At 40.6% G+C, this 25,029-nt stretch overlaps 1 protein-coding gene across 1 annotated transcript in view; it reads left to right on the top strand.

The window, feature by feature from the left end:
- Positions 1 to 24,673, top strand: part of TMPRSS7 (transmembrane serine protease 7) — a 31,892-nt gene extending 7,219 nt beyond the window's left edge. The window contains exons 6-16 of the mRNA XM_028153275.2: positions 494 to 624; positions 2,698 to 2,810; positions 6,549 to 6,655; positions 10,562 to 10,698; positions 13,045 to 13,152; positions 16,350 to 16,460; positions 17,489 to 17,605; positions 18,512 to 18,683; positions 20,465 to 20,733; positions 22,229 to 22,365; positions 24,425 to 24,673. Coding sequence (XP_028009076.2) covers positions 494 to 624; positions 2,698 to 2,810; positions 6,549 to 6,655; positions 10,562 to 10,698; positions 13,045 to 13,152; positions 16,350 to 16,460; positions 17,489 to 17,605; positions 18,512 to 18,683; positions 20,465 to 20,733; positions 22,229 to 22,365; positions 24,425 to 24,595 — 1,573 coding nt within the window. The 3' untranslated portion in view covers positions 24,596 to 24,673. The remainder of the gene's footprint in view (positions 1 to 493; positions 625 to 2,697; positions 2,811 to 6,548; positions 6,656 to 10,561; positions 10,699 to 13,044; positions 13,153 to 16,349; positions 16,461 to 17,488; positions 17,606 to 18,511; positions 18,684 to 20,464; positions 20,734 to 22,228; positions 22,366 to 24,424) is intronic.
- Positions 24,674 to 25,029: the final 356 nt, after the last annotated feature.

Raw genomic sequence — 25,029 nt, 5'->3', positions numbered from 1 at the left:
TGGCTCTCACTCCTCAATCATAGTTGTTGAGTTTTTTTCATCCTTCCAGACATATTTAGTTAATTTCTTATTTAAGCCTCACCAAAATGTTATGAGGAGTATACTATTATTATCACTTCCCTTCGTAGTAGGGAACGTGGCATTTATGAAGACTTGGTACTTGATTGCCCAGAGTTTTTCATCCAGTGGAGTGATCGACCTGAGTTTGGAACCCAGTTTTGTTAGCCACTAAGTACCCCTTTCTACCTTGTTTGCCCCCAAGGAGGGTCCAGTGATGGCCACCCAGGGGAATTCTTTGGCAGTTTTCTGTTCCTGTATCAGCTCCTTTCCATGTGTGGTGCCCTGTAGCCACTAGTTGATGAGGACCTGGCTGGTGGAGTTTGATGAACAAGAACTGTGTGGCTGGCCCAGAAAATGTGTGGAACTAGTGTTGGATGTAGGCCCACTCCTCAATAACCTGCTGTTCATGAATTGTTTTGTTATCTGGTTTCAGAATGTGTGAACCCACAAGAACATTAATGTCATTTGTTTCTACAAATAATCTCATGTTGGTGACGTTTAAATCTCCTCAGATACGGAGGCTATCAGGAATCCGGGCATATTTCGAAGTCATTCCAGAACAAAGTAAGCTTTCCGCCCCCCCAAAAAGTCACCTGTAGAAATAATTGTTATGATACTCCTGTCTGATCTCTCCTGAGGCTGTATTATAGCACTAGTTGTGTAGGTCAGGGACCCTGACTCAGGGTCCAGTCAGAAGAGAAATAGCATATCCGTTATTCTAGTAGAGAAAATTTAATTTAAAGAACTGGTAACTCAAGAGGCAAAATGAAAACTGAGTTTTCTTTGTATCATGTAGAAAGCAACACATAAGAAGCAACTGGAGGAATAGAGCTTGGAGGAGGGATTTGTGAAATGAAACTCTGAGGAAGCTTTGCTGCTCAGCTGGTGCTGGTGTTTCTGAGTTCAGAGGCAGATACTCATGGCCCTGGAACCCAGACCTCTAAGGAGGGGTGGGGAGAGGGTGCCAGGCAGTGGAGGCTGGTATCTTTGGGGGAAATTCAATAAAGTGGACGGTGGAGAAACTACTAACAGGATTCAACTCTGTACAGGAACGAAGTGTTATCTGTGGGGGTGAAGAAGTGTCCTTGGGGTGACCCTCCCAGGAATAACAGGCAGGAAATCTGATTCTTCCTCCTCCATCCTTCTAGTTTCCAGTTGGCACCCCCATTGGCAGAGCCTATCAGGAAGCCAGGTAGTAAAGAAAGGAAATGGTTTGCAGAGTCCCAGCCTGGCACTGCAGAACAGAGAAGGGTCAGTTTGGAGCTGGTAGGCAAGTAACTAGCACACTAGTCCGTCTTTGTGATGTCTCATTTATAGTCATTCATGTGAATGCCATTCTAGAAAGTGCCTGTGAAGCAAAAACCTTGAGGATTTAATGGGTTTTACTAGGCAACAGTGAGCAAAAATGATCCCCCTCATTCTTCTCTTTTGGACTTGGGGTAATGAAGCAAAGCAAAACAAAAATAAACTCTAGTCTCTTTGTGACACGTGTGGCAACTGATCGGATCTTGCAGGTCATGTCTTGGTAACTTTTAAAAATAATTTATCTTTATTGTTCAAAGCATTACAGATGTCCCCCCTCTTCTCCTTGGTAACTTCTTTATGAGCATCAATAAAGCCAAAGGGATCAGAATGGGAGATAAGGGCGAGGAGGGAAGAGGATTTGGCTTATGTAGATAGTGATAGCTGTAGTTTCATCTACAGTTTGAGGCACTGGCTTATTTTCGTAGTTTTTCTGCTTCAAATTATTACAAAACCAAATGTAAAATGGATTTATTGGACTAGATATTTGAGATATTATCGGGTAGAAAATTATCTCTAACTTCAAAGCTTAAAAATGTGATTATCTCAGAAACATTGTAATGGACTTTGTTCACTCAACAAATAGTTATTGAGCATCTTTATATGCCAGGAATGGCTGTAGGTGTTAGGGAAATAGCAGTAAACAAAATAGAGGTAAATCAATACTCTTAAGAAGCTTACATTCTAGCAGAAGGGTTACCATATCAGCAAGAATAAACATTTAGATTGTCTTAAACAGAGCATGTTATGTAAACTGGGTATATTTCAACAACAAAGATGCACTTAGTTGAACAAAAGAAGTTCAGAAGCTTTTAAAAATTTATAGAAACTGTATGTTTTTAAAGTATATTTTTATTGATTTCAGAGAGAAAGGGGGGAGAGAGAGAGAGAGAGAGAGAGAGAGAGAGAGAGAGAGAGAGAGACATTGATTGGATGCATCCTGCATGCTCCCCACTGGGGATGGAGCCTGCAACTCTAGCATGTGCGTGGACCATGCCTGATTGGGAATCGAACCATGACCTCCTGGTTCATAGGTCGATGCTCAACCACTAAACCATGCTGGCCAGGCTAAGCTGTGTTTTTTAGAAAGTAATAGCATCCTGTAAATGTGTAACCAAAATACATTATTTGGAAACAAATATAGAATTTGAACAAATAGTTTAGCTATACCTATGTAGTGTACTATTTCTTTTGTTAAAATTTAGTTTAAATTCATATATACATGCTTATTGATTAAGAAACTGAGCATTTATAGTGAAAGAAATATATGTAGTGTCTCTCCCATAATGTCACAACTGCAAGTCATTGTGTGTTACTGGATTTTTTTTTTTTCAGAGTGTGAAAACACAGTGTTGGTCAAAGAAATCACTGGCTTTGAAGGGAAAATTTCAAGTCCATATTACCCAAGCTACTATCCTCCGAAATGCAAGTGTACCTGGAAATTTCAGGTAGCCTCGTTTTACCACTATCTTAAAAAATATTGTTATCCTACTTTTAGTAGCAATTTATCTTTGAATTAAATTACCTCTATTATAAAATTTAATTACAAAAAAGTATTAGTTAATTTTATAACATGTAAACATTTTTGAAATATATTATCTAGAACATGAAAGTTTTTGCAACCTCAACCCTCTGCCTACAAATTAACTGCCCTTTGCAGCCTGGGGATTATTTTCCCATTTATTGTTTTGTCTATTTGTATTAAAAATGCAAAGACATTATTCTGGGATCAAAGAATTTACTATTTTATTATGACAGAGCTCATTGTTAATTTTTAATTACTTCACCATCCGAATAATAATAGGAATAATAAATAAATAATAAATTGGATTAGGCAATATATATTTCAGTTGTATAAACAAACCATATAAATTTATAGAATATGTACATCTCCTATTGGTGCTAGACAGGGTGTTCCTGCCTTTTTTTTTTTTTTTTTTTTTTTAATCTTAGTCTGTAAACTATTTTTCTTTCTCCAACTGTAGTTTCATGTGGAGGGAGATAGGGCAAGATGTCATCTTTGGTCTTTCAGTATCCTAATATATAAAAAGCCAGGGGCCATCACGACTGAAACAACCAGATGGATGACTGAACACAGGCTGCATGGGGCGACAAGGCTGGCAGGAGGGTTAGTGAGGGATGACCAAACAACTGAACAGCAGGCTGAGTGGGGTGACCAGGCTGGCAGGGGGGCAACCAGCTGGCAGGGGGGCAGGCAGTAAGGGATGACCAGGCCAGTGGGAAGGGGGCAGTTAGGGGTGACCAGGCCAGTGTGGGGGGGGGGCATTTGGTGGCAGCCAGGTTGGCAGGGAGGGCAGTTAGGGGCAATCAGGCCTGCAGGCAGGTAAGCAGTTAGGAGCCAGAGGTCCGGATTGTAAGAGGGATGTCCGACTGGCAGTCAGACATTCCCTGAGGAGTCCCAGGTTGGAGAGGGTGCAGGCTGGGCTGAGGGGACCTCACCCCCCCCCCAAGTACATGAATTTCATGCACTGGACCTCTAGTATATGTATAAAATCATTATAGTGTGACATAGCAATTAGATGTAAGCAGCAAGCAATATACAGTTTGCATTCATTCAATATGTCATTACTAAATGCCAACTACATTTTAGACAGTATGCTAAACACTGGGATCTATAAAACTACACACACACACACACACACACACACACTCACAAAAACTCTGCTGTCATGGAGTTTATCATACAGTAGGGAAAATAGGCAACAAATGGGCAATTGAAATACGTATATAGTATGTTATATGGATGTACAGTGTTATGGAGAACATTAAAGCATGGAAAGGGGCTCTGTAGCTGAGAGAGTGGTTGTTAGATAGGGGAGGAAGTCAAGAATTAGTTATCTTAAGTGAGATTGTCAGGGTAAACCTCACTGACAAGGGAACATTTTCACAGAAATCAAATCTGAAAGCATGCGGGAATTAACCTCGTGTATACCTAGGCAAAGAGTGTTACAGGCAAAGGGAACAGCTGAGGCAAAGGCCCTGAGGCAGGAGCATGCTGGCTGCATATTATTTATGCAAATCAGTTAAATATTTTATACTAATATTTATTAAATTTATAATTTAATAATATTTATAAAATGTATAATTTTATCATACCTAAATCTGTACTTAGTGGTAATGCCCTGATGGCATGCATCCTTAAATTATTTTTATTGTTATCTCAAACATTTACAAAATAATTAAAACATTAAGGTGCTGGACTCTTGCTCACTGCCAGAGTCTTAAGGTCTCAGGGCTGCAGAATCTTAGAGCCTCAGATGACTATCAAGTCTGAAGGTTGGGGAGAGAGTGAGAGGAAGAGAAGATGAAAGGAGGGGATGGGAAAGGAAGAGGGAAAGACAGAGAAGGACAAATATCTTATGATCTTACTTATGTGCAGAATCTAAAAAAAAACCACACCTGAACTCACAGATATAGACAAGAGATCAGTGGTTGCTAGAGGTGGGAGTTCGGCAAAATGGGTAGAGATGGTCAAAATACACAAACTTCCAGTTATAAAATAAATAACTCATAGGCATGTAATGTATAGCATGAGTATAGGTAAAAATAATATAGTTAACTATACTGTATTGTATATTTGCAAGTTGCTAAGAGAATAGACCTTAAAAGTTCTTAATAGAATAAAATAATTTTAACTGTATGGTGATGGATTTTTGACTAGACTTACTGTGGTCAGCATTTGCAATATAAGCAAATGTCAAATCATTCTGTTGTACACCTGAAACTCATATAATGTTTATGTCAATATATCTAAATACAACAAAAAAAAGATAGCGACTAGGATTGAATCACAAAGAATTACTACTAACTTAATTGTACAATATGTTGTTTCAAAAGACAAAATGAATAAAAAGTGATTTAATAAAGCTGAAAATAAATGATGAGCAATATTATACTAGGCAAATGTAAACAGAAAGAAAGCATGGAACACAACCTTAGTGCCAGCCCATGATGATATCAGGCCAACAACCTTCAGTGAGAAAAGGAAGGCAATCTATAATTACAAAGAGGGCGGTCCACAGTGAAGATATAATTATGACAATTGTTTATACACCAAAGGACATAGCATTAATACTTATGGATCAAAACCTATAGGGCATATGAAGAGGAAGAACCAATGCTTAAATAAGAGATGTTAATTTCTTTCTCTTGGTTCATAACAGATAGTGGGAGATAATAAATTAGATTAAGAAGGGTATTATACCATAGAAATAATAAGGATATTACACACACAAACACACGTGCACAGAGAGAGAGAGAAATTACCTTCTTTTAAAAATGATCTTGGAGCATTCATAAATTTGATCACAACAATCCTTAATAAATTAAAAAGTATAGGCAATAAATAATTTTTTATCTAATTAAGATAGAATTAGAGAACCTGAAAATGGATAAACCAAAATTCTACTCCTTGCAAATGAAAGAAGTCTCTAATAATTCTTGGTTCAAATGAAAATTAAAACTAAAATTGTGGAATATCAGGCATAATGTATATGGTATGCATGTCACAAAATGCCATAAAAGGTCAGTTTTGTGTGTGTATGTGTGTGTGTGTGTGTGTGTGTGTGTGCATGCATACACACTCATATGTACTTGTACTATACAGGCAGCTCCCTCTCTTGTGTAGTCTCTTCTGTGAAGATCTAGGGGTGACGCAGTAACTGCCTTTAGGAATAATCAGGTTTCATGTGAAGAGGATGCTGACTCACTTCTCCTTTATCTAAAGAGCCTGAATAGTGTTTTACATAAACTATGTCATTTTTATCAGTGAAAGAGGACAAAGTCTACACTCATTAATAAGTGGGTGTTTTCAAGATAAGCTCCTTTAGTAGGAGGAAACTGAAACCTACACATGATCTAATGTCACTTAGCTCACTCAAGCTGGGACCTAATAGCGGCTCCCTGAGCACCGGCTGCCCACTTTCCTCTCCATCATGTTCTCTTCCTCATCTGAGTTTGCTCAGAGTTAGTGGTCTACCCCACCACAGGTCACAGGTCACAAAGAATAAAATGCCCTTAAAACAGCAAGCCGAGGAAATGGGTTCTGAGTAAGAAAATCTTAGCCTGAAATATGCCCTTTAATTGAATAATGTTTTTTTTTTTTTTTGTGTGTGTGTGTTGTGGTGTGTGTGTGTGTGTGTTTTACCTATGCTTGTTTTTCACAGACTCCCGTATCAACTCTTGGCCTAGCACTGAAATTCCATAACTATTCAATAACCAAGAAGAGTGTGAAAGGCTGTGACCACGGATGGTGGGAAATTAATGAGCACATGTAAGTGGTTTCCATGTGTGAAGAATCCGATGAAAAGCCCTGCTCAGAGGTTCAAAGCCTTGGTTTTCTTGTCCCCAAAGAGTTTACACTTTACTATTTACTGATAGGGAAACTGAGGAATACAGGAGTTCATACTTACGCAAGGCCACTCAGCTCATAAGTGATTAAGACAGGATTCAAATCCATGCTTTATGGCTCCCGAGTCCTTGCTCTATGCTGCTGGGCTGTGGATGTGCACACTACACTTTACAAAAATAGTTTGGCAGATAAAGTCTTTCAAACTATGGAGTCATGGAGAAAAATAATTAATATGAGTCCTGGTGGTATAAAAGTTAGAAACCATTAGCCAATTCTGTGCAGTACAAGAGGCCCAATTGGCCTGGTTACATCCTGAGTCTGGGACATGGGTTGAGGTTGATCAGAGAAAGGCTGAGAGAAATCTAGGTGCCTGGGCTTCCCAAACCAACATAGTAGGTCCTCATTCTCATCCTTAGTTTGTCCTTTCCTTGTTGTTATTATTTATTTGCTCCTAAAGTTATAATAGGTCTTGTATTTTAAACTGTAGGATGCCCTGTCTTGGCAGCAGAATGGCTTCTCTGTTTACTTTGAGATAAGAATCCTTTTGAAGTTAGCCTAAGGGATTTTCCTTGCTAGTTCTTTGTTCATCGTTACTCCATGAATGAAACCTTCCCTTTTTAAAAAAAAATATATTTATTTTTACTGATTTTTAGAGAGAGGAAGGGAGAGGGAGAAAGAGAAACACTGACATGAGAGTGGAACATTGATCAGCTGCCTCCTGCACACCCCCTACTGGGGACCAAGCTAGCAAAGCAGGCATGTGCCCTGAGCAGGAATTGAACCAGAAATCGTTGGGTGTATGGGAAGACATCCAACCAATGAGCCACAACAACCAGGGCAAAACCTTTCCTTTCATAAGGATTTTCCTGAACAACCATTTTCATCTTCTTGAGACTCTTAGATTTCTTGCTAAATAGTCATTGGTCCTGTCATCATTGGAACAGGTTCTACCTGATTTAAAGCATTCTTGGCTCCATTATTAAGATGTGCTTTGTATTCCTTTGGGAGTGTCTTTGAATCGAGGGTCTATTATATCACAAGCAGAAGACCTGGGTTTAAATTCCAGTCCTGTCTTTTAGTAGCTACATTAACTAGGACACGTTATTTAACCTCTTTGACCTTCAGTTTATAAAATGAGGTAATAATTCCTAGTTAATAAGGTGTTTTTTGGGGTAAACATTCAATGAAATAATGCATATTACACACCAAAAAAATTAGCTATTTTTATGATTCATAAGATTGCGTTTGAAATGACATTGAATGGACAAATACTACAGAATGTGCCTCAAGGCTTTAAGGATACTGCATTTTAGTATTCTAATTGATGTCTATAAAACAAACCCTTATATATTTCTTGTAAAGTTGTATGCCTAAAATAGAGCCGTTTTGAAAATGAGATACTCCCCCAACCAAGTAGCAATTTCTACCACCCCAATTTCCATATGTGTGGAATCCAATGGAAGGCCTCACCCAGAGGAAAGGTTGGCCTAACCCAAATATGTTGCTGTTAAAGTATGAAGAGAGACTCCTTCCAAACATTACTAGGAAAGCCTTCTGCCCTAAATACTTTCCCTGAAGGGCCAGCTCTTCACTTTGTGCTGTGGGCTGGCTAAGATCCTACCAGATTATCTTGATGCAGCTGAACCCTGGGATTCAAAATGCCAGCTCTTCCCATTATCAGTGCTTTTCATCTCAAAAGGAAAGGCTCTAATTAAACCAATTTCTGATGGCTCGCTGAGGGTAGCCTAGGGGTGTTGGATTTGTCATGGGAAGGAGGAAAAGGTAATTCTGACACCAGAAAGCCTACAGATGTTGAGTTGAGAGAGCATGGGAAAGGGTGTGTATGCTCAGGGCAGCTTGAATGCAGGAGATGAACCCTGGGGAAATGGAAGGCCTTCCTACAAAAAGCAAAGTTCCTGAGGGGAAGGCTGTTGGTGTGCTAAAAGTGCCAGGGTTTAATATCAGGCAGAGTTGTGTCCAAATCCTGCTTCTACTTGCTTGCCATATGATCTTGAAAGCATTACTTCACCTCCTTACGTCTCAGTTTTCATACCCATTATATGCCTGTATATGTAAACTCAGTTTTGCTGAGTTGCTCCAATCTTTTATTTTTTAAAAAAACTTTTCTTTCATTAGCCACTGACATGACCCATTACTGACTGTTCCTCTCTAAACTTCACCCCAAGCATGGATTCAAAGATACTTTTCCTCCTGACTTCTGAGTATTTGAGTGAGGCTCATCTTTGCAAGATAAGCCTAGTATATGTTAATAGAGAACATGTATAAAATCACTATAAGACACGGATAACAATCATCATGTATTCAGAACACAGTTTGTATTCTTTTTAAAAAATTTAATTCTTAAATTACAGTTAACATTCAATATTATGCTGTATTAGTTTCAGGTGTACACCATAGTGGTTGGACAATCATATATTTTACCAAGTGTTCCCCCTGATATTTCAAGTACCCACCTGGCAGCACACAGGGTTATTACAATATTACTGACTATATTCCCTATGCTGTACTTTCCATCCTTTCGATTATTTTGTAACTATCAATTTGTACTTCTTAATTCCTTCAACTTTTTCACCTAGTCCCCCAACCTCCACCCTTCCTCTCTGATAACCATCAATCTATTGTCTGTATCTATGAATCTATTTCTATTTAGGTTGTTCATTTATTTTGTTCTTTAGATTCCACGTATAAGTTTGTACTCTAATCCCAAGATGATCAACGAGAATAGCCTCTGGCCTCAAAAGCTTCACTTGGCTTTCAGATGCTTCTCGGACACTGGCTTCCACTTGGCCAGGTGGCCACCGGCAGCCCTTATCTCTTCCTCTTATCACAGGAGCTGGTTTGTTAGTCCATCAAGTCCTGAATGTCAGCCAATTGCAAAAGTTTCTTTCTGAAATGCACATGAATGCTTTCCTCCTTCAAATGTTGAAATCATAGGTTAACTCCCTGCCCCTCCCACTAAATACCTGTGTCTGATCCTGGAACTTACATGCTTCCCGAGTGCTTTGGGGACCTGGAGTGATTGACAGCCACAGATTCTGGTGGAGGATATTCCCCCTCAAGCCTCGTGTCTTCTGTTTCCTTTTGAGACCCTGCAGGTTTCGCCCTGGGAAGAGCCTTACCTACACAGGGCAGAGGCCTAACTTATCATGGGCCCCTGTGTAATAAGACTTCATGTTTCACTAACCACAGTGCTCGTGTAATAGGAATCACTAACGGGAAGGACATGGTCTATTAGGTGATGACAAGTAAGAAAAATTGAGATAGACAAATATTGTAGATAGACATTACTCCTTTGAAATTTTGCCAGGGACAAGCTCTGAAGTGTGCATCTGATTTCAATTTAGTTTGAAACAATATTGTTCTCTTTTGCTTTAAGTGTTGCTGGGGTTCTTTGTATATTTTCAATCTGAGCTCATATATTCCACTCTGCTCTATTGAGAGGTTTGTAGACAGAAGCAGGCAATATTTCGCAGTGATTTACACAACAAAATGAGTGGGGACCAGGAGAATGAAACCCATATTTCTTCTGAGTGTTGGCGAGGAAAGCAAGGGGCGAGGTAACAGACAGGCAATAGTCCTGCTCTTGTTTTATTTAGCAGAGGAGAACATCTAGGGAGCAGACGTTACTCAATCGCAGACACTTAGCTTAGAAAAGATAATTATCAGCTCCGCCCTAAGAAATGCTTATTAAAAAAAGAAAAGAAATGCTAATGAAGCCCAAGTGACTAAAGCATGAATGAATTCATGGTCAATAGGAATGCAATCGAAAGACCTCAGACCCTGTGTCTTCCATTCTTGTCTCCTCAGGTACTGTGGCTCCTACATGGATCACCAGACCATTTTCCGAGTGCCCAGCCCCCTTGTTCACATTCAGCTTCAGTGCAGTTCCAGGCTCTCGGACAAGCCACTTCTGGTGGAATATGGCAGTTACAACATCAGTCAACGTAAGCCTGGGATCGGCTCCTTAGAAAACCTTAAGAAATTGGTAAAAAAGGAGGCTAATACTTAATAACTCTAAACTTGGAGAATTTAAAGGAATGAAAACTGCTTTATTTCTGCTGTTTTCTATTACATTTTTATTTTTATAATAAATACGACATAAATAAATATATGTATTTAACAAAGATATATAATGTAAACTATATAATACATAATACACAAAATTACATATTTAGGACTGCTATAGTTTAATTTATGAACAAATAATACAATTGTTTATTATTGATTTATAAAAATATTTGTAAAATAACATCTCACATTACTCCTAAAGTATAGTCGAAGCCCATTTCTTTATTTGCCTTTGGTAGCCAAAATTCTTTGTAAATACGATGTGTACACCAACATTTGGTGGGTTGGAGAACAACAGTTGTGATTCTGTTTGGCCTCATCTACAGGGAGAGCTGGTTGGTCAAGGAGCGCTCAGCTACCAGTGCTCAGAATGTCAAGCTTCAAAGAACCGCTGGAACAGTGACCAGGAAGCGGTCAATAGACAAAGCAATGTTTGAGGAAAGTCGTTAGAGCTGGAGGGAGTAGATACTGACTTTCTCAGGAAATTCTTAACGTGTTAAAAGAGGGAAAGGCAGGGTTAACCACTTAGGACTCCCTGAGGATGAGACGTGAGAGAAGGCTCCTATAGAGCATGTCTTTTTGTTGTTGTTGTTGTTGTTGTTAATGCCTTATTTCTGGATTTAGAATAGTCCACTTCTAAATATGGGAATATTAGCATTTTCAGCAAGGAAGCAGGTACATAGTAAGCCATCTTCTTTTCCAGGAACTCATCCTCTCCACTGTGCGCCATTGAGATAGTGGGGTTCTGACCATATACTCTCCCCAACTCCTCTGCACAGAGAGTGTCTTAGTCTATTCAGGCTGCTGTAACAAAATACTGCAGACCAGGCAGCTTGTAAGGAACAGAAATTTATTTCTCACAGTTCTTGGGACTGGAAGTCTAAGATGAAGGTGTTAGTCTGGTTAAGCGAGGGTCCTTTTCTGCATCACAGATTTCTCCTTGTATCCTCTCATGGTGGAAAGGGTTAGAGAACTCTGTGGGGCCTCATTTATAAGAGCACTAATCCCATTCTTGCCCTCATGACCTAATCACCTCCAAGGGCACCACCTCCTAATACCATCATATTGGGCATTAGTATTTTAACGTATGAATTTTGGGAGGGTGCACAAATATTCATACCATAGCAAGGGAGGAAGGATTTATTATCCTATATAATAAAAGCCTAATATGCTAAGTGTCCAGTCTCCTAGTCATCCATTCAACCAATCAAAGTGTAATATGCTAATGACATGCTAAGGCTGCTCAACTGCTTGCTATGATGTGCACTGACCACCAGGGGGCAGACACTCTGACTGATAGGTTAGCTTGCTGCTGGGATCCAGCTGATTGGGACTGAGTGAGACAGGTCGGACATGCCCTGGAGCCCTCTCATGGTCCCTCCCTGGCTGGCCAACCTCCTGCGTCCCTCCCCGGTCCTGATCATGCACTGGTGGGGTCCCTCGGTCTGGCCTGTACCCTCTTGCAATCCAGGACCCCTCAGGGGATGTCAAAGAGCGGGTTTTGGCCTGATCCCGCAGGCCAGGCCAAGGGACCTCACTCGTGCACAAATTTGTGCACCGGGGCTCTAGTTTCTATCATATGTAGCTATAAGCCAGGATTCACGAATCAAGACCAGGAATGGAATCTTTAACTTGCAGTCTGATTGAAGTGAAAAAAATTATGGACTGGGGAGGAGGCAGGAGTCCTGAGTTTCGAGGCCAGTCACTAATTACTCTAGGTCCAACTTCCTAAGATCTGTGGTTACTCATATATTCTGAGACAGAGATTAATTGAAAATATAACTAAAGACTCCTCAGAAGAATGCATCTGATCATAGAGGATTCAGACCCCAGAGTCCATTCATATCTCCCTGGGGTGTCTAAAACTGCACACTAAGAATGCTGGGCTCTCTCAGGTACTCTGCAGCTTTCACTTCAACCTTTGAGTCTTGCCAGAGAGCTTAGGCAAGAATGGAGGCAGTAGAAGTTTGACTGTACATGTGACCTGGCTGCAACGTTGACTCTGTTTTGGTGAATTTATTTGCTTTCTTTGCTCTCCTAAATTCTGCTTTTTTTGTTTTTCTATTATCACCTATAACTTAGATTTGATGAAGAACTTATGTAATTACTACTATTACATTGTCAACTCCTTAATCTCTTATCACTTCATATTTCGCTATTAATGTGCTCCAGTGACTTCTAGGGACCCTCACAATATTTTCTATTTTTTAAATTTTCTGCAGCCTGTCCTGTTGGATCTTTTAGATGCTCCTCTGGCCTGTGTGTCCCTCAGGCCCAGCGGTGTGATGGAGTTAATGACTGCTTTGATGAAAGTGATGAACTTTTCTGTGGTGGGTAATCAAACTTCTATTATGACTTTCTTATGAATAAACAACTTGTCAGGGCCATATCCTGGGTCTGTGCAACTGCTACCTATTGCTGCATAACAAACAACCCCCAAACTCAGGGATTTACAACAGTCACTCATTCTGGTTGTCTGGGATGTGACTGATCTAGGCTGGGCTCATTGGGTGGCTCTGCTTCAAGCACTGGGTCCTCCTGAGTTTGGTTCTTTGCAGGCTGGGGTCAGGTTTACTCATCATGGCTCTTTTCCTCATTGATCTAGGGTGCTAGCCAGGGCAGTGACAGAAGCAAAGAAGGGGTCAGCAAAATCACATGGCCCCTCTTAAATTGTGGGCTTGGAATTGGCACACCATCCCTTGTGTCATATTCTATCCGTTAAAGCAAGTCAGGTAGCTATGGCCATAGTCAAGGGACAGGGAGATTTATTCTGCACAGTGTGGGGTCATGGCAAGGGTAGGGGTGCATAACATACCACAGAAAGTGGTGATCTGTGGCTAATAATTTAGTCAACCACAATCTTAAATATAACAATTCCATGTTATTTATTTATTTATTAAAACAATCCTATTTAAATTTTTTTTTAATTTATCTTTATTGTTGAAAGTAATACAGATGTACCCTCCCCCCCCCATTGACCCCTTCTAGCCTACCCCTGCCCCCCACCCCAGGCCTGCATCACACTATTGTCTGTGACCATGGGTTATGCATATATGCATACAAGTTCTTTGGTTGATCTCTTCTCACCCACCCACACACCCCCACCTTCCCTCTGAGATTCTTCCATGCTCTATGTCTCTGGATCTATTTTGTTCATCCGTTTTTTGTTGTTGTTGTTGTTCATTAGATTCCACATATGAGTGAGATCATGTAATTCTTTGTCTTACAGAGAAATACTTATCTTTCTCTGACTGACTTATTTAGCTTAGCATAATACTCTCCAGGTCCCTCCATGCTGTCTCAAAGGGTAAGAGATCCTTCCTTTTTACTGCTGCATAGTATTCCATGGTGTAAATGTACCACAGCTTTTTTATCCACTCACCTACTGATGGGCACTTGGGCTGTTTCCAGATCTTAGCTGTTGTAAATCATGCTACTATGAACATAGCGGTGTATATATATTCTTTCTGATTGGTGTTTCGGGTTTCTTGGGATATATTACTAGAAGTGGGATCATTGGGCCAAATGGTAGTTCCATATTGCAGCCATTATGGAAAATAGTATGCAGTTTCCTCAAAAAATTAAATATGGAACAATCCTATATTAAAGCACAGTTCTTTCAGCTAGAGAGAATCTGCAGTGAAGTATGGAGCACAGGAGTTGTGAATGAAAGAACTGTTATTCTTTTTTACTAATATAATTTGCATCAGTATTACATTGGTGATAACTAAAGGATGGGGTATTGGATATTCCTATTTTGGGCAGAGAATATCCGGTGGTTTTCCATTACTCTTTGCACGTCATTTCTGAATCTGTCTTCAGTTTCAGGGAGCAATATGGGGATGAAAATTCATCAGATCATATGATACTATTAGTAACACTTTCTCCTGAGGATCCAGAGTTTAATTCAAATAATTGCGATGGTGAAGCTATTGAATCTTATTTATATTCTTGGAGAAATATTGTAGTTAATATAACTAATTGTGGTAAATTGTATTCATAAAAAAAAAAACCAAACCTTTGACTCTAAACTCCTTTTTTTTAATTGACAAAACAGAAAAAAACTTTTAAAAAATCTATATTTTGTTGATTTTTTACAGAGAGGAAGGGAGAGGGATAGAGAGTTAGAAACATGGATCAGCTGCCTCCTGCACACCCCCCACTGGGGATGTGCCAACAACCAAGGTACATGCCCTTGACCAGAATCCAACCCGGGACCCTTCAGTTCACAGGCTGACACTCTATTCACTGAGCCAAACCGTTAGCGCCAGAATAAAACTTTTTAAACTTATAGTGCATTGACCTTTTGAATGTATGAGGTCTTCTATTTACTAAGAAAACTGATCATTATAGCAATTGAGATTGCTTTTGTTTTTAATTATTATTATTCCTTGCTCAAAACAAAGTAATTATTGTTACTTTAGAATCAGGACTTTTTTTGTGTGTGTGTGATCATTGTTTCTATCATGCCATTTTGAGAGCTATTTCCTAGGAGTCAACTAGCTACTCTTGGAGACTTAAGGAACTGCGTTAGAGCAGCAGTGTCCTCTCCTGCCCCTCACAAGAGGTACCTCTGAAAAAAATAGAATCAGATAACAAAAATGATAACTTGCACAGAACCAGAAATGTCCAAGAAATCATACCGCCTAAGAATGCCTGCTAATACACTGTGCCTGTCACTTGTATAAGAGCAATTTTTGAAAATACTCCAAAAGATTGTGATCAATTTACACTGGTGTTTTCTAATTCAGGATATGGATCTCCCAAGATAAACTAATTTTAAAGAGAGTTTTCCTTACATACAGACTACAAGTCTGTTGTCCTCTAAGATTTCACATTCGTAATTCATTCAGCAAACCTTTTCTTTTTAATTCCTCACCTGAGGATATGTTTCTATTAATTTTAGAGAGAGAAAAAAAAAACATGGATATGAGAGAGAAACATTGATTGGTTGCCTCCCAAATGTGCCCCGATGGAATCAAACCTGCAAACTGGGTGTGTGTCCTGACTAGGAATCACACCCACAACCTTTAGGTGTAAGAGCAACACTCCAACCAACTGAGCCCCCGGTCAGGGCTCATTCAACAAGCCTTTGATGCGCACCTACTATTTGGACAGAGGCTTGAGTTACAGAGAAGAATAAGACAAAATCCCCAATCTCAGGACCCTCCCACTTTGTTTAGGAAGGCAGATAAGTTCAATTTAAATAATACCTTATGCTTTTTTTTTCTTAAAATAAAAATCTTATGATGCATTTAATTGTAATTAAATAAACAATCCACCAGAGTTCAACACATTTACACAAAAGCAAAAAATCAGATCTGACAAACTCAAAGTGCTAGGAATTACACCAAAGTTTAAACATTTGCTTTTCTCCCTGAATATGTCTATTTTGAGGAAAACACACTTTTCATTGTATTTAAGTCATCTTAATCCTTTGCACCTGCCTGTAGAGGGGCACTGCTCACCATCAGAGAGTCCAGCTGATGTCCCAGGCTCAGGATTGTTCTGTCTGTTCTCATTCTAGTGACTCTTAAACCTGCCTGCAACTCCAGCTCCTTCAGGCAGCCGGGCCCTCTGGTCTGCGATGGCTTCAGGGACTGTGAGGACGGCCAGGACGAGCAGAACTGCACTCAGAGTAAGGGTTCTGGCACTCTGCTCTTCTCCCTATGAAATGCACATATATATTGTAATCCTCACCCAAGGGTATTTTTCCATTGATTTTTAGAGAGTGAAATAGAGGTGGGGAGAGAGAGAAATCAATGTGAGAGAGATATATTGACTGGTTGCCTCCCCTATGCACCCCAACCAGGGCCAGGGATTGAGCCTGCAACCGAGGTACATGCCCTTGACCAGGACTCAAACCTGGGACCCTTCAGTCCCCAGGCCCATGCTCTAATCACTGAGAAACCCAGCCAGGGCTATAAAATTCTTTTAAATCAGAATCTAAACACCTCTGTTGGATTAGGACAATCTACTTATCAATTTATCTCTTTTCCCAGGACTTTCTCAGTTTTCATACTGAAAATCTCATGTCCCGGGAATCCTCTCAGTCTCAGACAGAATGGGATTGCTGGTCACTAACTGGGGTGGAGTGTTATGTGTGAATACTGGAAGATTTTCATTCCTTACTTGCTTTTAATGCTGCTCCAGACTGAAGGACACTGAGGACCCGATACAGGGAACTTGCTAGAAACCATGCCCCTGCAGAGACACACACGCTGTGAACAAATGTGCTGTAATTCACAGTCTGTCCATTCTCTCCCCCACCCCCACTGCCCTAATGGTATAAAAAGACTGAGTATGGTGATGATTTTTGCTCCAACATTTTCTTGGAGAACAAGATAATAGCAGAGAGGTCATGACCTAAAGTCAATGATACGGCCACCTGCTTTGCAGCTCTTCTGCCGTGGAAGAAAGGTGAGGCCCTTGGATTGATTCTCAGCAGGTGTGCCGGCCACCTGCCTGCCTTCCAATGGCTCTGCTGAGGTGAAGGGGCAGGTTAACGAGGGACCTTGCTTCATTTCCCTCTGCTGTGTTTCCCAGAGCAGCAAATACCCAACCTGTGCTTAAGCCATCGTTTTCGGAGTTCAGTGTCATTTACTCAGATCTGTTTTTGGCTACAAAAAAACAAACAAAACCCTGTCTTCTTTTGTTCATTTTTAGGCATTCCATGCAACAACAGAACTTTTAAGTGTGGCAATGATATCTGCTTTAGGAAACAAAATGCAAAGTGTGATGGGACTGTGGATTGTCCAGATGGAAGCGATGAAGAAGGCTGCAGTGAGTAGCTAGACTTCAGGTTTCCTCTTCAGTTTTTCATTTCATCCCCTTCTTGATGTAATTCCCCGGGCAGAGGTTGCCTCGGGCCCAGAGAAGAATATTGGTAAACTGAATATGAAATAATTCCTCAGTTTTAAAAACACTAGAATAGATTCCATCTTCTTTCTTGATAACAAGCACTAATGTACCAGATGTTTATAAGGAGAACTTCACTTTCTAATAACTCTAATCAAGGGACAAGTTCTTAAAAAACTTATGAGAAAGAAGTGCATACTGGCACACAGTGGATGACTTTGCTAATTATGCTTTACATTAGATCAATTTTAAGCGCTGGTTCTTGCTTTACCTATGGTTTGAAAACTAACCTGCCATATGGTATTGTTACTTGTGTGGCCTCTATTGGCTATGTGGCAACATGTTAACTCTATGACCTTATCAATACTGTTTACACTGGAAAAGAATTGCTCTGATAACCAGTTTTTCTTATTAGGTTTTCATTAGTCTTGGACTTTCAAATTGTTTCCCAAATGCTTTTCTCAAATCAGCACAACTTCAAAGACAGTCTCAATTCTGTTGCATTTGGAACGAAATCTTTTCCTTTTTACTAACAACCTAAGCCCCACAGCAGCTGTTCCTATCAGTGCAGCTGCTACAAACAGCCCCCCCCCCCCCGCCCACACACACACCTCACATTATTGTACAAGACTGTGCCAGTCTGCTTTCAGGAGGGAGGGAGTGGTTTGTTGGTGCTGGTTTCAGAAAGACCCACATATTGCCTCCTATCTAGATAAGCAGATTTCAATTGCTTACCTGGTTAATCAGTCACAAACTCTGCACTAAACCGGACTTCATTCCAATTTGTTTCCAAGTCTGCCTTTAAATCACATGACCCTTCCTTTCCCAAAGGCTGCAGTGGGAGTTCCTCCACCCTCCACCGCATCATCGGGGGCACCGACACCCTGGAAGGGGGGTGGCCCTGGCAAGTGAGCCTCCATTTCATTGGATCTGCCTACTGTGGAGCCTCGGTCATCTCCAGGGAGTGGCTTCTCTCTGCAGCCCACTGTTTCCATGGAAACAGGTAGGGCATCTCAATCTGTACTGTAAAGTGGCACATTCAGACTACAGACGATGCATGTGCCTTGATGTTGTGGGAGCTTCCTGTTGGTGGTGTTCACTCATAATTGGTACTTTGTGGGTTTTTTTTTTGTGTGTTTTTTTTTTTTTACACCAATTGTGTGCCAAACATTTCTTCTAGGAATTATTGATACTTAGAAAAAAGAACAACACAAGTGAACATCAAGAATGAATAGGATTTCACTAAACTGAAGAACTAGGATAGGACTTTCAAGCCAGAGACAGGGTTGAGTGGTATACGAGCGTTTATTCCAATAACAACGGCAGTATGGGAGAGCAGCAGGTCATCCACAAAAATCTGCTCTGCAGCGCCCCCCCTCCCCCCCAAACCAGCTGCTTATATAGGGTAGGACAAAATTTACATGGGGAAGTAGGGATTACAGGCATGGGAAGGAGGCAATGCTTGCTGGGGCAGGACTCCATTGTTTGGGCAACTTGTTGTTAATCTTTCCATGATAATAGGCTGTTCTTGAATGAGAATGGACCGCATTCCAGGGTTGGCTGCCAGGTCCAAGGTTGACTGGAGTAGCAGGAGCATACAACTCCCAGCCGGGTTAAAATGTCCTTTCTTTAATCAGAACAAGACAATCACAAGGTTAACAGAACATGATTAATATTTCTTATAACTATAGCTAGTCCCCAATATTCTATTTTTGCCCCTAACAAAAGAAAAGCTTAGAAAATAACTTCACTTAAAATGTAACCTTATTTGGAACCTACTGGATCTTAGATACAAAAATATTATTACCTTCTTATTCAAAAAATTTTAAGTGGATGGAATATTTCAACAAAGTTATACAATTAGAGTGTTTGCTTCTCCCAGAAATTACAGGATTCTTGTTAATGACTAAAATGGCTTTTATGTGACCATTAGTCTTTAATGCTATGAAACTGCTCCAAGTTATATGTTAGCCTTAATACCCTTCTAAGTCCCCAGTACCAACGATGAGATGTCAGCTAAGCAAATTAGGGGCCACACTCTTTGAGTTCTGTCCTTATTTTTTCTTCTAAAGCTTCCACATTCTCTTCACCCCACCAGAGTAAGCCCACTGCACTGGTGGAGATGAAAACCTCGCATAGAGACAACAAGACCCTTCTTGATTTTGTGGGAGGCCTCGGGGATTAGAATTAGAGTTCTGGAAGGACCAAGAGGGAGTGGGGCCCCTAGGAATGGTCATGCCTGAGCAGTTAGAGCAGTGATCTTTAAAGCTTCCAGTAGTTTGCAAACAATAATTTCATCAAATCCCTGCTTATAGCACTTTGAGTTCTAATCTATCTTGTTATTTATATCATTGGAATTTGGCAAAAGGATTCCCAGACCACTGTCTTACTGGCCCTGGCTGCCTCCATCAAAGACTATTGTTAGTATCATTAGGAAGAATATAACATTCATTCTAGTCACTAATGTTCTTACCTGTGTGTGGATTATGAAATACCAGTGGCAAGAAAATTTCCAACATTTCCTTAGGATGTCGCTGGAGGAATTTTCTGGTACATAGCTATCATTCACCACCCTCACTGCACCTTACTCTATCTCTGGTTTGAATATAGAGACCAGAGAGTCTCAGAGAAGTTGTGCTTCTTGCCATGTCTGTGGACAGAGAGCCAGCGACTGACAGAGAATGAACGTCAGACCTCCCTTTGCTCATCTCTCTGTGGAATACTTGTTTCACCATGTCTGGTTCATTAAGCCACTGACTTCGTGCCTGGTTCCTTTTCTACCAGGCTATCAGACCCCACGCCATGGACTGCTCACCTGGGGATGTATGTGCAGGGGAATGCCAAGTTTGTCTCCCCAGTAAGAAGAATTGTGGTCCACGAGTACTATAACAGCCAGACCTTCGACTATGATATTGCCTTGCTACAGCTCAGTGTCGCCTGGCCTGAGACCCTGAAACAGCTCATTCAGCCAATATGCATCCCTCCGGCTGGCCAGAAAGTGCGCAGTGGGGAAAAGTGCTGGGTAACCGGCTGGGGGCGAAGGCACGAAGCAGGTGTGTGAATGGGTGAACGGCCACGCTCTTCCCTCCAGATAAGAATAACTTGTGCTGATCTAGTGCTTAGGGGTTCATAGAGGGGGTTTTTGTAGATGGCCTCCTTTGAGCCTCCTAATAACTCTGAGAGGTGGAATGGAGGAAGGTATTATTATTCCTGTTTTATGATGCTTTCCATGTATCCCCAAAAGAAACAAGTGCAAGGCAGGATTGAATAGCCTTTCAGACTCTGAGGGGTTTGCAAAGTTTTCCACTGAAAATAGGAATAAATTCCTCCTTCTTTCTAGGTTCCCTTTTCATCCAAAGAAGTGATTCATCTTCATAAAGGAGAAAGAAAGAACACCTCCTCCCCGCCACCACCCCCCCTCCCCCAACACACACACACACACACTACTGTGTTAGCTTCTAAACAGCTGTTTGGAGGATTATACAAGTATGTCTTGCCCAAGGACACCTGGTTGAGATGTTGAGAGTGAGGGCTGAAATCCAGTCTGCCCTTAGCTCTCCAGACTGCACGTTCAGGCCCAGGGATGACTTTTTACATTTCCTCTACCCAGGAGGGTCATAGTTTTCATTACTCACAAAGGTGTGAGTGTATGATAGGGTAGCCATACATCTGACCTGCCAAGGTTTGTCATGGTCTAGGAGTCATGGTCGGTTCTAAATATATAGTGAAGAGAAAAGTCCATAACTTAAGGTGAACATCTCTCTAAGGATTAGTGCTAATACTTTCCCTTGAGCTCCCAACCACCTCAGATTCCCTTGTGGGCGTTTTCAAGGGTTTAGGTCTAGGACATTCTCTAAAGATTCACTGGGCAGCTTCTCAAGGACTCACTGCCTTCATTTACTTATTGAAGGTATGATGTTCACCACCAGTTTGGGCCTGCTAAGGTCTCAGTAGACTCAATGGGGAAGTGGGCTAACTGCTTGAACACGGATAACCTCTCAGGACTTTAATGACATTACCCTAAAGCACAAGAGGAAAGAGTCTGTCTACTCAACCAACTTATCAGGAGACATTTTCTGCACAAGCATGAGTGTGTATGTGTATTTTTTCTGAGTCATCTTAGCCAGATAGGTTAAAAAGGAAGTGAAAAGGCTATATCCAAATGTTATGTTTTTACGGTTCCTAGGAAACTCCCATATATCAGTTATGCTGTTCCACTTGGCTAGTAAGTGTTGGTAAGAACGGTTGCTGACTCTCAGTCCTACTGAAAGCAGGAGGACACGGTGAAGGAGTATGGCACAGTAGCTCAGGTGAGCGAGTCAGACCTTGGGTTTGAATCCCGCTCTGTTACTTGCTAGTTGTGTGCCATTGGGCAAGTCCTTTAACCTCCTAAGCCTCCCAGTCTTCATTAGGAAAGTGGGGATCATAATAGAATGTATCTAAAAATTGTTATTGAACATGAAAGGAGTTAATGTGAGTACATTGTTTAATAAAAACCTGATTAAGTGTAGTCATTTCCGTGATTTCTGCCTCCAATGTGTTTTTCAGACAATAAAGGCTCCCCTGTTTTGCAACAAGCAGAGGTAGAGCTCATTGACCAAACCCTCTGTGTTTCCACCTATGGGATCATTACTTCGCGGATGCTCTGTGCGGGCGTCATGTCCGGCAAGAGAGATGCTTGCAGAGTAAGTCATCTTACCGTTCCCTTGCTTAACATGGTATACTTTCCATAAATGCTTTCACATTTGGTCTACACAACACTGGGAAATACATAACTAGGGCTGGTGCTTCACTTAATTCAGATGTTAACTATAATCCAATGGTCTAATATCACAGAAAGATGATTCAATAATTGGGTCTATAAAACTCAGTTTTCTAGTCCCCATGTAGTTTCCTTCAACATTAAGAGAATGAGGTCAGCATTTGGCATTCTCCCATGATTTTTCTTAAAACCAAAAACTACAAAACAAAGCGCACACACACACACACACACACACACACACACACACACACACACTATTAGAATTGCTACTGATTTCCTTAGCAGCAACCATTGACCTTCTGAAAACAAGGGTTTTATTCACTTACTCCTTTGACACAGGTTGTGGGAAACGAAAGAGGAGTGGGAGAGGTGACAGAGGACATTTGTATGCCTCTGTCACTTCTTGACAGTGGTAAGGTTGGAGGTAACTTTTGGGGGACAATGCTCTGAGCCTCAGATTCTAATCTCTGCAGTTATCTAAATGATTTCCAAAAAGTGAACAGGTGATTTAGAGGATGAGGAAGACAATGGGACTTGTTCCTACATCTTTCCACAACCTTAGCCACCATGCCATAAAGACTCATCGTAATAGTGATTTCTATCTTCTGAGCTCCTATTTTGTGGCAAGCCCTATGCTAGGTCCTTGATATAGAATAATTCAAATAAAGCTTTTATTCTCATTTTACAGACGAGGAAACTGGGCCAAAGAGAGGGTAAATAAATTACCCAAGATCACACAGCTAGTCAGGAAATACCTGGCTTGGGATTTGAACCCTTATTTCTCTAATGCTAAAACTATTGTATTCTGGGTGCTTACTGCAGCTAGTCAATTATATTGTCCTGTTCCACCTAACCACCAGGGTTTACAGATGTGGCAACAATTTAAAAAAATTTCTGACTCAACTAGTTAGAATTTACCTAAATCAGGTTTAGAATTATGGGAATGGGATACAGGAACACATTTGAACTACTTTTTTATCTTTGCCTCTGAGTAAGTTATAGTTTTTCTTATTCTCCAAAATGAGAAAATAAATATCTAGATATTATAATTTAAACTAGAGGCCTGTTGCATGAAAATTCATGCACTGGTGGGGTGGGGGGTCCCTCAGCCTGGCCTGCCCCCTCTCACAGTCCGGGAACCCTCAGGGGATGTCCTAAGCCACAGTCTGGCCTCCCTCTGCGGGAGGCGACCTGGCAGATCAGGGGAAGGTGCCACTCCCATCACCCAGCTGCTGCTGCCACTGCTGGCCCTCACAGCCACCACACCTGCCGGCCCTCAGCTCTTGTAGCTGCTGCGGCTTTGTCTGGAAGGGCGTCTAGTCTATCCGGTACATCTAGTCTATCCGGTCTAATTAGCATATTACCCTTTTATTAGTATAGATGATGAATATTGTAGGAATTATTTTAAACTTTGTATTATTTCAGTCTTTGCTTTATGGAGTTGAGATATCAGAAGGGACCCTCAAGTGAGGGTGATTTGTTTATGACAGCTGCCAGCCAGTGATCCATAGGGTTACCCCATTGGACCTGGCTAACTAAACAGCGTCTCTTCTACTTTCTTCCTTGGAACTATGAGCCAACCACTGAAGGTACATGGTCTAGAGGTAGAGGTTAACCTTCCAAGGTAACCATGCCTCATAAGGTTATTGTGAAGATTAAATAACCCAAAACAGAGCTTAGCACATAGCTCACATTACATGTTAGCTATTATTAGTATCATTATTACTATTGAGGTTTGTTGTTTGTTTGGAGGTTTATGAGAGTTGTTTCCCCTGCAAGAATATTCTAATGTTACTTCTGGCTTAAGAATCAAATTTCTTGTGATGAACACAGAATTTTGATTATAAGGAAAGTCCAAACTGCATAATAATTAGTACAGCAAAAACCTGTCAGAATGGGAGTGTTGAATACAGTCCATTAGATACATTAATGACAAAATTAATGGCAAGTGTACTTCATGCTCACATTATCTTCTTGTGTAGGGAGATTCGGGTGGACCTTTGTCTTGTCGAAGAAAAAGTGATGGAAAATGGATTTTGACTGGCATTGTTAGCTGGGGACATGGATGCGGAAGACCAAATTTTCCTGGTGTTTACACGAGGGTGTCAAACTTTGTTTCCTGGATTCATAAATACGTACCTTCTCTTTTGTAATAGTACAAGTTGGATTTTGACTGTAATTTATGTGATATGTTATTTTAAAAAGAATGGAGAAATTATAAATAAAATAAGACAACCAATTTTTTTCTTGAGCAAGCTTCACATTGCATACATTCGTTATTTGTTAAAAAGCAGAGAGATGTATTTTATTCTCTAGTAAATTGCCTCAAGTATATAGTTATATTCATTCTCAAGCATCAAAGGACCATTGATTCAGACATGGAAGAAATATTAGATAATGTTATCAGTTAAGCCTCTAAAATAAGATATGAAATGGGGGAGATAATGCATTTTTTATGTGCCTATTAAAGGTACAGCTATTTATAAGGTTTTAGGCAAAGAAACTTGCCTGATACTTAGTGCTCTAATGAATTTAAATACACAAAAAAATGTCTCCTTTGCAGATGCTAATGTTTTGGTGATGTCAC

The sequence above is a fragment of the Eptesicus fuscus genome, chromosome 3 (genome assembly GCF_027574615.1).
Source record: "Eptesicus fuscus isolate TK198812 chromosome 3, DD_ASM_mEF_20220401, whole genome shotgun sequence".
Lineage (NCBI taxonomy): Eukaryota > Metazoa > Chordata > Mammalia > Chiroptera > Vespertilionidae > Eptesicus > Eptesicus fuscus.
The sequence above is the reverse complement of the archived record's forward strand: the minus strand, read 5'-3'. Positions and strand labels throughout refer to the sequence as shown.